This window comes from Micrasema longulum, unplaced genomic scaffold (assembly GCF_059751315.1).
Source record: "Micrasema longulum isolate JH-2025_06_02 unplaced genomic scaffold, ASM5975131v1 h1tg001317l, whole genome shotgun sequence".
In the NCBI taxonomy this organism is placed as follows: domain Eukaryota; kingdom Metazoa; phylum Arthropoda; class Insecta; order Trichoptera; family Brachycentridae; genus Micrasema; species Micrasema longulum.
In genome coordinates, this window is record NW_028278504.1 from 565019 (window position 1) to 578562 (window position 13544).

Below are 13544 nucleotides of genomic sequence, written 5' to 3' on the forward strand. Positions count from 1 at the left end.
AAAAAAATGTGTTTATGTACTAGTAGTTTGTACTGTGTTGCAGTCGGCAGTAGGCACATCAATGCACTCGTATGCACAATTGTATATGTATAATACAGTACAATATAGTAACATTTACAGTTTTTTTACGATTTAGGTCGTAGTTCCGATATGAATTATAATCTAATAATTAGATTTATTATTAATGGTCCGAATTTATATTTACAATTCCAACCTATAATAGGAGATTATTGTTTTCCAGATTTCACTCAAATCAGATGCGCTACGTTGAGGTTGATATTATGTATGTTCTCATTGAGTACTCTAATTTTTTCTCAAGAAAATGTCTCTTCTCTAAGGGAAAATAATTACCTTTTTATTGTTTATAGTTTAATGTTCTTTTGAATATATTTTGCAAGTATTATTAATGAATTATACGGTGGATCAAGTGAGTATACACAAGAAATACTAGAATTTTCTTATTTCTTATTTAAAAAAATTGCCAGTTATTTATGTAATAGGCAGCAGTTTGTATAATACGCGAGATTAAAATCGGAGACCTTTTTAACTCGGTTAGGAGTACAGCAGGGCTCAAATTTAGGGCCGCTACTTTTTTGTTCATTTATAAATGATGTGTAAATGCATCAGATTTTCTGAATTTTTGCTGTTTGCTGATGATTTTAAATTATATTCTTTCCGTAGCCGGCTGTGCAATGATGCAACAAGATATGAATGAAATCCTTAACTAGAGTGAGAATACTGAATTAGATTTTAATATTGGTAAGTGCCTTGCTCACGGTAAAGCAGCAAATTAAATATAATTTAGCAATTTTTATACGTAAAACAATTAAGGGGATGAATAAAATAAAAACAATAATAAAATTTAACCAACAATGTCATACATATGAAACAAGGGATAAAAAAAGATAAGATTACCAATGAGGAGAAAAACAGAATCTCAAAACTCATTGTACAAGGGATTGAAGCAGTACAATGAGTTACCTGAAGAAATAAAGGAGATAAAAAATGTAATGTTATTAAAAGTTTATATTAGTTCTTAAGATGTTATGAACTAACTTAATAAAGCATAAATAAATTAAGTGCATGGTGATGTTTCACTAGAAATGATCATACTTTTTACTATAACTAGAAGATAGCTAGTTTTTATTTGAACAATAGCTAGGAAACCAAGGATTTGGGAGTGATCTTTGATACCTCATTAACGTTTCATAGTCACATTGTCAATGTGAGTCGTTCTGCTGCCAAAATGTCGGGATTTATAACAGGTAGATAGTTTTAAACACTTGTAGAATTTAACACCATCAAAATTTTGTACACAACTTTAGTGTGTAGTATTCTGGAGAGTGGTGCGGTGGTGTAGGGGCCTGAAGAAGCCACTTACTCATGGCAGAGAGAAGTTTCTTCGTTACCTGTACATGAGAAAGTATGGATACTATCCGTTGTAGTACACATCATTGTTACTTTTAGATATGATTGGCATCACACGTTTGCGGGCCAGAAGGAGCATAGCCTTGCTCATGGATGGTATTCTGTTTAAACTTCTGAATGGGTTAATTAATCCCAACATTTTGGAGCGCAAAAACTTATACGCACCGAGCAACTACTTAAGAGCTAGGCAACACATACCATTTCGTCGCTATCGTAGAACAACGACAGATGTGCGAAAAATGCGACGTAGACTTTTTTATATTTGAACATGAAAACGTTTTAAAAATGCTATATATTCCAGGTTTAAAATATATATATAACCAACCAAAGTATCAAAGGCTGTTCTTAAGTACTTTCCGAGTTGTGATATAAAGTGTAAAAAAAAAATAAACCGCTCTCATATGAAGTTGATGAAAATCACATCCGTCGTTGTTCTACGATTATGGCGATTTGTTCTTCCTAAATGCAGGACCAATTTACCATTGATGATGCCTGTGGGGAGGATGATTGGTAAGTTGAACATCCCACCGAGAGAGGTGGATCTTTTTCATACTGGGATAACTAGTTCTAGATTCTTCCTCTCTAATTATGTATCATAATGTGTTTTAGTGATTAGTTGTCTTTTTTTATGAACTACATCCCCTAAGATCTATTGTGCATTTTTTAAAACATGTTTTTGCGAATATGTACATTGTTTATTGCTATTGGCATTTATATGTACATTGCATTTGTGCTGTATTGTACATTTAAATAAATACATAAAAATAATGAATTAATTACTATTAAGGTGTATACATATCCCATTTGGGTTAATTCTACAAACGTGTCGATTGATTAGAAATAAAATATTTAAAAAAGATATAGGTACAACATATTTATTAGGTAAATCATCCGTATATCATTTTTGTCGGCCTCGTGGTGTAGTGGCCAGCGCGTTTGCCTACCGTGCAAGGGGTTTTGGGTTTGATTCCCGACGTGGTTAAAATGAAACATTATATACACTAGAATATTTCATAGTCCCTGGACTGGCACCTGAAGCATCAGACTGATCATCTTACCTTCATGTAACAAAAATGATCAAGTTACGCTGCGATTGGTGTACCAATGCAATGCCCTATGCACCATTAGGTGCGAAAAGGGAATGATGAATGATGATGTCATTCGTAAAAAATGAAATACGCGGTGTGAAATTCTTTCGAAGACTGAAAAGTATCCCGTTATTTATCTGGCATTATGCCAAGCGCCAAATTCATTCACTGAAAATATATTTTGTTGTAAATTGTTTTCTCTGGATGGGCGTGCGCAGGCGCCGTGAAACTTTTTCTTAAAAGGTCAGAGGTTATTTCGTATCTCTATCTCAAAACTGCTTGATTTAATATATCGTTATTCTGTTGCTTCCGAAATATTTGTATTTACAAAACATTAACTGTGTTATCTTTACATCCTGGATGGTAATACCCTTGAAAGAAAATCATAAATATTCAACGTGCTTAGCTTTGTATGCGCCCGACTTTTACGAATAAATTATTCGCAATTCAAATGAGTAAAGAAACAAATGAATGCACAAGGAAATAATGGAGAAAAAGAAACAATTGAATACACAAGAAAATAAATTTAAATGGTTAAATTCTCGTTACATTTCTACAAAAGTAAGAATAAATAAAACATTTCAATTTTCAAAAGTTTTACCTCTAAATTATTCATAATCTTTTGTAAAAAAACTAATCAAAAACACGAAAGAAAAACAGATATTTGAGCCATTTTTAGGTGTGATAAAATCACGTAATACCATGGAATTTAATTAATAAATCTAAGAAACACATTAATCTACTTTCCAAAATTAATATTGAAAATTGTTTTAAATTAACTTTTTGCGATGTTTTTAATTTTTCTAGAACAATATTATTTATTAAAGTTAATTGAGTTTTTTTGTAGAATAGTAGTAAAACACATATTTACGTTTATACAGAATACGATAAAAATTATACTTACGTTTAAAAACTTCCAAAATATGTCTCTAAAATAACACTGAATAAAAATTGAGATTTAAGGTTATATTCTCGAATCTGTCTGTCATAATGAATGAAAATTAACCTAACGCTGAGTAAAACATGTATTAGATACAATTTATTTGATTATCATGGCGTGTTAATGAAGTTTACACATTTTTACAATGCCACATTTAAGTTAAAATAGCGTAAACTAATCGCAAAACAGACGCACTACAAGCGAGGCCGATTGATAGGAAGTTATTGTTTTGTATGTCAGATTTAGCGCGCACCATTGAGCGCACGATGGCCTGCCATTGGTCGAAAGTTTGTAAAGCAGAGAGCTCTGGCGAGTAAACTTAGAATTATTTTGTAAGGAAACATTTTTTGTGCTCAGTTGATACGAGACGTACCTGCCTACGAAAATGAAAACGAAACAAAATATTGGGCGTAAAATAATTAACATCAGTTTTCTCGCTAAATAGTGGGAGTACTGTTGTTTTTAAAATTTATGAACGGATCTAAGCAATGAGAATATAGCTAGAATCTAACAAGAATCCAGGTAATAATAGGATGTATTGTAATTATTTATGATGGAGAAACGCTTTCTTTAAAAAAATATTTTACTTTTCAGAATATATGATAATTATATGCTTTGAATTTACATAACACCACAGCTGAGAAATAACTAGAAGCATAAATATTATATTAATGACTACAAACGCACACAACGTATTAAAAATGATTTCTAAGAACTTTAACAGATGGCAATGATGTATCCGAAAACGAAAATATATTTTGTTAATTGCACACTGCAAACTTGTCAGTAATTAATGTTATGTTTAATTCGTTAAATTGTGTTGTGAAATATGTTTTTCATACATCTCTCTGTCCAGACGAATAAAGAATACAGTTATGTCAAGATGTTTATTGAAATATATGTTTATGTTGTATTTTTTATTTTTGGTATTATTTCATAATGAACATGCTTCTACTTTTTATTATGTTGAATCCCAACTTAACCAGGGCTCTTGGCCTGACAGAATTAAGGACACGTTATTATTATTTTTTGAAATATAATATATATCTATACAAAACGATGTATGATAGGTGCACAAATGTCGAGATCCGTGAAGTGTGTAAGGCTGAGACATGCATTATTGACAGAATCAAGAAAGGGGTGCTGCGTTGGTTTGGACATGTAGAGCGAATGGACAGTGAAAGAACGGCTAAAAGGATCTACGATGCAAATGTTGATGGATGCAGAAAACGAGGAAGACCGAGAAAGACATGGCGCGATCAAGTCCATCAAATACTTATAGATGGACATGTCAAAAGTAGGAATAATCGGCGTGCGTGCATGAGAAGACGTATGAATGTAGAGGAAGCGAGGTTTGTATGCCAAGATAGAGTGTTATGGCGTTCTATCCTCTCTGCCTACTCCTACGGGGAAACGGCGTGATGGTTTGTTTGTTTGTTTCTATATGTATGTATATTTCTATTGTATGAATAAATAAATAAACCAAAAAAATGTGTGTGAAATAAAAGCAGAATCATTGACGACTGTTTTTGATTTGATGGCTGCTCTCAGATAAAAGATAAACATTGCATGGAGATAATTAGACTCGTTGTGTAGTGAATTAAAACAGACTGACGAAAAGATTATTGATTAGGTAATGTAATGTCTATTTTTATTTCTCTTATTATAATATTATGGATACGTAGAAAATATTACTTGGTTTAGGCTACGTAAGTAACCCAGTTCAAAGATAGTCAAAAACAGCCAAAAACTCAATGGGCCTTACTTATAAACCTTGTACCAAGTTTAGCCTAGGCGTAGTGGTAGAATAAAGATGGAAATACCATTCTTATTCTACTACTATAGTAAGGAAGATATTCCCATCCGTATTCTACCACTATGCCTAGGCGTAACTATATACGCAGTTTATAGGTAAGGCCAAATATTTAGTAAATATATTCACGAGTATAATATATATTATGTTATATGAGAAACAATAAAAACAATATTTAAAAAAAAAGTGGTATATGATAAAAATAAAAAAGAACTTAAAAATCAATTAACAAATAAATAACAATGATAAAGTTCAGTGCTACGAGAAATTGGATACGAAAACATGTTTTCTTATACGCGGTAAAAATTAGAGCATTTAATTATACGGTGAAGTTTCTATAAAATGTACGAAAAAAATAATAAAAATGAACTTCTTTAAATGATGTCACAAGTTCTTCTAATCAACTTATGATAGCGTGTTGTGATAGATTTCCGGTTTTCGGAAAGTCTGCTCACCAATCAACAACGCACCGAAGATAACTAGTGACGTCACATGCGGAGTAGTAAAAAAAAAGAAACTTTAAAAATCATAGCGATGATAATTAATATGAAAAATATTATTTTTATGATACATAAAATATTTTTTTTTTGGCTTAGTTTGAAAGTCTACTAACAAATAATATTTTAAAAAACCACTGAACTTCCTCATAAATAATATGTGTTGGCCATCTATCAGCTATCATCCCTGAGAGGTTGATGATAGCTGATAGATGGCTGTAGATAGCTGATAGAAGGAAAGCGATCAATAATAACCTTTTCAGCTCGAGGCTCTTACAACGACCAATATTCGTGATATAATTAATAATGTTCCGAACAACAGGGTGCGTTTTATGTTTCAGGCCGATGTTTTTTTTCAATAACTTTTAAATGAAATACAATCTCTTAATTTGTATTTTATTGATTGATTAAGCATATGTTTTTTTAAAACTATGTTTGATATATTATGTTGTCGGTCAAGTGTCCGATTTTTTCCGTGGCGCAAATGCTAGCTTTTTAAGCATATTTTTCATGACATTTTTGCAGACTTCCGGTGTTATTTCGGCAATTTTTTTTCGAGTGTTGTCCTTTGTTGTTGCATTGCTGGTATTAACTTTTCCCATAGGAATAAAATGGGGGTGGTCAAATCAGGGGATCGTGTGGCTCATTCGATACTATCCGCGTTTGACATTATTCGGTCGGTAAAAGTTTCTCTCAAAACTTGCATCGCAGCATGAGCTGTGTGTGACTTGGCACAATCCCAATGGAACCGCAAAGGCTCAATTGATCCAACTCGCGCACAAAAAATATTTCCAATATGTCACGACAGTTTTTCAGCATCCTAATTCCTGTGCACGGCGTCGATAAGATGCGCCCGGACGTTCACTAACACTCTGCCACACCGCATCAATATTTTCTTGTGTGGGTTGGTTACGTTGTCACCCAGACCTTTTTTTTATCTTCCGGTGTATGAAAATTTTCAAAATAATTGATGATGGGCTTAAAAGATAATTTTCTTAACACATGGTTAACGCTGAAAAAATCGCTTAATTTTCTTCGACTGTCAACAATTTAACGATTATTTAAATATAAGGTTTTTTAAAAATAATTTTAACTCACTGTTACGGCGCTAAATGATCCAAAATGAATTGCTGTTGACCACTCTCCACAACTGTCAAATAGTATAAGCCGACAAAAGAAAACCAGACCAAAATCAGCCTAGAACATAAAACGCATCCTGCATGAAATATCATCCACGAAGAAAAATCTCTCAATTGTTTTTCCTAGATAACGAAGTTTCTGAACTGCTGAATACCATTTTTATTTCATAGTTCTTTTATTGACCGCAATGGCGCAATGTATTCGGGTGCGTGTTCTTGTGTCTTATCACGAGATGGTTGAGGCTATCAGCTCAGCTTCACATCGACTTGTTACAGCTGTTGGAACTTATCTTAACAAAACACTTTCAATGGGTCGGCACAATCTTAACCTACGCGTGATAAAATTTTCTCATTCAGTAGCGGTGACGGTAGAGAGAAATAATCCAGTAAGCACACATTTAAATGCGTATTTTTGTAAACTTCAATACCCAGAATAAGGGAGGCATAAAAAAACAATAATTATACAAATTTCTGTATATATTCATATACTGAATACTGTATCCGTATACTGAAAATTCTTTTTCACTCACGAGTGATGATACCATTTAAGATAGTGGAGAATTTTCAATAGAAATGTACTTTTTTAATATTAGCGCATGTTAAAACGTTAGTGCTTGTTGGTGAACAAAGAAAACTTCAAAATGTTTCTGTCTATGCAAACACATTTGAATGATTTTTGAAAACTTCTTGTTATGCACATTTCAACAAACTTTATTAAAGATTTGAATGGACTTTAGACTGTGTCATTCTAGAAAAGACACATTGAAAAAAGTTTTTAAGCATTTTAAATAAATGAATAAAATAACGAAAAATGTTTTTTTATAATACTTATTTAATTTCATTTATTTATTCAGATATTTAGAACATTACATAAAAAAGACCCAATTAATTCTAAATACAATAATAGATCACAAATTACAGTAGATAGTTATGTTATTAAAATAATATAACAAAATGTAAAAAGAAAAATTAAAAGTTAGAAAGTGCTTTCCTAAGGGAAGGCCCACTGTCGTGAAATATATCGACATCCGAGGCGATGCGATTAAGTAGCAAGATTGCTCTACCAACCGGCATAACCATTGGCAGGTTGGTTCTGCATCGCGGTAGGTAAAACAATCGATGCTGTCTTTGTCGAAGATAGTTATCAGGTACGAACAGACCTACATCCATCAGAATTTCTGAGTTATGTATGCGACCACCGATCACCTGGGAAAGGTGAACACCCAAATGAACGTCCCTCCTCCTCCATAATGACTGATACCCTAGCATTCCCAGTAAAAAGTCGGTTGGGAAGAGCCAAGGATAATATCCACACTCTTTTAGGTACAGATAGCGCAGAAATTTTTTCTGCACTCTCTCCACCATCAAAGAGTATCGAGTCTCATATGGCGACCAAATAATGGAACTAAACTCCAAACGACTTCTTACCAAGGAATTATACAATGTCCTCATAATCTGAGTGTTAGAAAAGATCTTGGCATTTCTGAGAACAAAACCAAGCATTTTAAGGGAGTCATTACATAGATTAACCATATGAAGATTAAAAGATAACTGAGCATCAAACAACACCCCGAGATCTCTGGACGTTGAAGCCCTTTCAAGCCTCACTCCGTCCATGAGATAACGATAGTATATTGTTTTGGATGCTCTTGTGTATGCCATTACAAAACATTTGGAAACATTGAAGAATAATTTGTTTTGTTTGCTCCATTGAATTATATTTTGAATGTCACACTGAAGTTTAATACAATCTGAAGAAGTCAGTATTTCACAAAAAATTTAAGGTAGTCAGCAAATAAGAGAAAATTATAAAATTTAATGACTTTACCAATATCATTTATAAAGATTAAAAATAACATTGGTCCCAAATTAGATCCTTGAGGAACCCCTGAAGAGGTATTAAATGTTTCAGATTGATACAGTCCATATGACACATATTGCTTACGATCTGTAAGATAATTTGTGAATAGCTTCAGAAGAATGTCACTAAAGCCAATCCTCTGAAGTTTAAGAAGCAAAAGTTGGTGATCTACCTTATCAAACGCTTTGGAAAAATCGTTGTACGAACAGTCTACTTGAGCACCTTTGCCGAGTGACTTAGTGACAAAATTCGTAAACACCATTATTGTATGTAAAATGTTTTTTTAAAACACAAAAAATACACTCATAAAGTATGTACATAATATTTTTATCTACTGAACATTACAATTAGGAAGGTAAGGCTACCACTTAAGAAAAAAACAAAATCACAAAATAGCTTAATGGGTAAAGTGTTAAAATTGTATGATCAGATGCCTGAAAGTATGAAAGAAAACTTATTTATTTAAAGTAAGATGTTACATTTATTGCAATAATATAAATTTATAAATGAATAAGTATGCAGTAACCAAAATAATAGAGAATATGAGTTGATATACAAATGTAATATTAATTAACTAGAAATGTATGCCAGGATGGACGTGTGTGGCGGTCCATTCTCTCTGCGTACCCTTACGGGGAAATGGCGTGATGGCAGTGTTAGTAGTAGTAGTAAATAACTAATAAAAATTAACAAAATAAAATAATATGAATAAATAAATGAGTGTTATTTTAGTTGGAAAAGCGGATGTAATCTAATAAATAATGCACCATCTTGGGTCGGAAAATTCTAGAAATAGGCGAGACGAATATCATCAATTATTTAAACATCAATCTCAATGGCATAATATTCCTTAACACGCATCATTTAAATTGAAAAATAAAATATTTTAATACGTAGAAGGCTTTAAGGTCTAAAAAATATTGAGACAGTGACGATAAAAAAACAAATGATCTAAGAAAACATCGTAGAAAAATGTAATAATTTGTTTACATTTGTTTTCGCACTTTATTTGCATCCTGCAAATTTTATTAATGTTCATTTAATTTAACTTTTGTTATAATTATTATGTTTCGATATAATATGAATATTTTTTTATTAATGGCACTCTGCAAATTTTATCATCGTTAATTGAATTTGATTACTGGGAAGGTATATAAATTGTAGTTGATGAATAATTTTAAACCATTCATTGTAGAAAATTTATAAAGATGATAATTTATTTTACAATTATTTTTGTTTTCCATCTGCATTTCATGTACATTTGTTAGTTTCCTAAAATAAATTGAACGATTAAAAACACGAGATGACTCGTAACATTGAAGAAGAATATACTGTATCTGTAAATTAAGAGAAATAACTATTTTTTTATTGAACTTTTAAAAACAAATATTTGCAATCTTATGATTTAACAAAAAAATTCTAGTTTGGGTGATATTTTCAACGAGTTATAAATACACACTACAAGAAACTGGGAATTAAGTTGTGGTAGAGTGGGGGTAACAACCTCAGATTTCAGATTCGTGAGTCCGCAAAATTAGCCCTGGACCACAACCCGGTTATATTAACAAAAGATGTTAATTAAATGTTACGTACTCAGGTGGCGGTGGTTGTTAAGATATAGAAATAGTAACTCTGCAGTGACTTATATTGTTATTATAATAGTGTTAAGTTAGCTCTAAGGAAGAGACTGGAGAGACAAATCTAGAATGACTGTCCCAGGATATGTGCGTACTGGATATGCAGACAAATGTAGATATGTTTTGTCACACATAGCATACCTACATTCCTTACATTAAATGAAGGAAATGATTATGATGAAATTATAATTAAACTTGTCAATGAAACTTCTTGGTTTACTTTTACTTTTTATTATTTTGACCAACGAGCACTTTCGCCAAAGTAGGCATCTTCAAGACTGGTGATTTGTTTACAACATTTACAGTTTTTATACTATTCTTAACATATTTTGGAGATAAGACCAAATTATTTTTATATAAATCTTGGGTATAAGGAAATTTATGTTTAAAAAAAATATATTAAGCCAAATATGTTAGTAAAAGGCAGATTTGCCGTTTATGTTAGTCAAATAAAATACAATAAATACATTGCTGCAATTTTCCTAGTTTTCCAAACTAGTTGTAAATATTTATGTTTTCTTTCTCCTGTTAAAATACTTATTTGATCTTATCTCCAAAATATGTTTAAAATAGTATAAAAGCTGTAAACGTTGTAAACAATTCGCCAATATTGAAGATGCCCAATTAGGCGAAAGCGCTCGTTGGTAAAAAAATAATAAAAAGTAAAACTAAACCGAGAAGGTTCATAAATAATTTTATTTATAATTTTATCATAATCATTAACTATGGAGTTTTATCAAGAAATATTAACAAAAAACATCAATATTAAATGAAGGAGATAAAATGATAAAAGACTTGCAGTGAAATTTTCCCCGTCTCTGGCTCGTTTTTAAGGTTATTTTTTTGTTTACCAATTTTACGTAAACGAGAGAGATAATAATATTTTCCGTCACATGTCGACGAGCATTATTCATTGATGTAATACTTTTATTGTTTGTTCTCGGCAGTAAATTAGGCGTTACGAACCGTTAGGTCTCCGCTTTTTGTTTCGGCCATAAAGTGTCAAATGTGAGCTGCCCCCGCGTATTTCCCCCCCAGTTTTGATATATTTTCCCGCCGCGGCAGTGAGAAAAACAGGGTGATATTATGCTTTCCCTATTAAAATGTTTGAGGAACACGTCAGGGAGAATGAAGTATATATGGTCTCGCTCAAAACACGTAAGTCACTAAGAAATTTCAATATAAAAAAACATATTTCCAAATGTTCGTAGAAAATTATATAATTTAACCGGGCGGCTGGCTTTTCAAAACACAAAATTTAAACAGTGTGTAAATTGATATTTAAAATTGAGGACCGTTTTCACAAAGTAAAATTTCTACAAAAAATTCAAATGAGTTTTTTTTTTGAAATGGGTTTTTCCATGAAAGCTTTATCGATTGGTGAAATAAAACTTTAACAAAACGATATTTATACGAAGTTGTAGCGGTTCAATTATCGTGATTTTTTCTACATGGAGTTTTCACAAAACGAAATATCTACATATTTTTTGTGGGTGTGAAGTTTTTTAAAATCGAAAAAAAATCACAAAATAAACATGATTTCAGCCAAGAAAAAAGAAGTATAATAATAATAAATTAATATAAATTGAAATAATTTTTTTTATCACTTTATTTGTGCTATTATGTATGTAAAAAATATATAGGAGGTAAATACCTTTTACATAGGTACTTAGATATGTCAGTAGACATATAATTTTACAAAAAATCAGTTTAAAATGAAATTTTTCAGTTTTAAATAAAAGAAAATTCGTGAGTTATAACATTTTTATAAATAATTTTACTGATTCTACATTGTTGATTTTTAGTACACGTGTAAATATTTTATCTATAAAATGTAATTTTTATTTTATTTAAAATCGTAATAGTTTTATTTTTAACATGAAAAAACCTTCTCCCGAAAAATTTACATTTTGTAGATATTTCGCTTTGTTACAACTTATAACTAAAATTATAAATTGACCGCACAGTAAGGTATTAATTTAACGTAAAACGTCTAGTCTGTCCCGGCGGACGAAGAATACATTTCTGTGTGTAAAATAAGTGTTTTTTACTGGATAGCTACTTTCAGGTAAAAAAGGATAGAGTGGAGAAAATACAGTCTCTTAGTGTTGCGGTTGGCGCGTTCGCCTACCACGACTGAGTTCTGGGTTCGATTCCCGGGAGGGTAGACACGAAATATTTGTTTATAAGGAGGTTTTACACAACAAAACTTTACTGTCCCTGAACTGGTACCTGGGGCGTAAGACTGATCACCTTGCCTTCATGTAACTGATGATCGAAATACACTGCATTTACTGTTACAATACTGTGTCCTATGCACCACTGGGTGCGAAGAGGGAAATAATAGTAAAAATAAAAAGTAAAACTTAATTAACAAAATAAAAATCCGTAAATAACAGTTTACACGCCCATAATACCTGTGTATTTCCTCTTGAAATATTATATCGATTTTGATAAACTTCACATAAAATTGTCTTATGGTTTTAGTATGCCCCAGGGTAACTATGAATGTATTATACAGCCATCGAGAGGGTGAGTCGTAAAGCTAGAATAATGTTTTTTTTTGTAGGTATATGAGAGTTAAAAATAATCAATTCTGTTTTAAAAATATTAGCTGACGATATATTTTATTTATTTATTATCATTATATTACATACACAAAATTATAATTTATGTAAAGTTGCTTTGACTGTCTAACTAGGGCTATTTACCCCGTTCTAAAACAGTCAAAAAAATATAAAAAACAGTAATCAATTTATAGAAACAGTTATAAAGATACAGGACAAAGTGAAAAACAAAGTAAAAAATGGAGTAAAAACATGGTAAAAAATGTAGTAAAAACATAGTAAAATTGTAGTAAAAACATAGTAAAATTGTAGTAAAAACATAGTAAAATTATAATAAAAACATAGTAAAAATGTAGTAAAAACATAGTAAAAAATGTAGTAAAAAAAACGTAGCAAAAAAAAAAAAATTATTAAAACAAAGTAATAAATGCAGTAAAAACATAAAAACAGAATACATAGTAAGAAACATATTTAAAGTCATAATAAAAAAATGAATGTATGTTGTATAGCAAAAAGCATATTTAAAGAAAGAAAAAAAAAAAAAAAACAGCACATTAAAAAATAAATATTATAT

At 31.1% G+C, this 13544-nt stretch overlaps 2 protein-coding genes across 5 annotated transcripts in view; one reads left to right on the forward strand and one right to left on the reverse strand.

The window, feature by feature from the left end:
• Positions 1-13544, reverse strand: part of LOC148275932 (ethanolaminephosphotransferase 1) — a 45280-nt gene that overhangs the window by 29452 nt on the left and 2284 nt on the right. Inside the window, exon 1 of one of the 4 annotated variants that reach the window (XM_088235009.1) lies at positions 7061-7158. The exons of 1 other annotated variant lie outside the window; for it this stretch is intronic. The gene's annotated coding sequence lies outside the window, so the exon portion shown is untranslated. Of the gene's footprint in view, positions 1-3420; positions 3695-6864; positions 6971-7060; positions 7159-13544 lie in introns of those variants that run through there. 2 more of the 4 variants (XM_088235007.1, XM_088235006.1) reach the window with 2 other exon arrangements.
• Positions 11294-13544, forward strand: part of LOC148275933 (alpha-aminoadipic semialdehyde synthase, mitochondrial-like) — a 49499-nt gene continuing 47248 nt past the window's right edge. Inside the window, exon 1 of the mRNA XM_088235011.1 lies at positions 11294-11561. Within this exon, the coding sequence (XP_088091137.1) occupies positions 11490-11561 (72 nt within the window). The 5' untranslated portion in view covers positions 11294-11489. The remainder of the gene's footprint in view (positions 11562-13544) is intronic.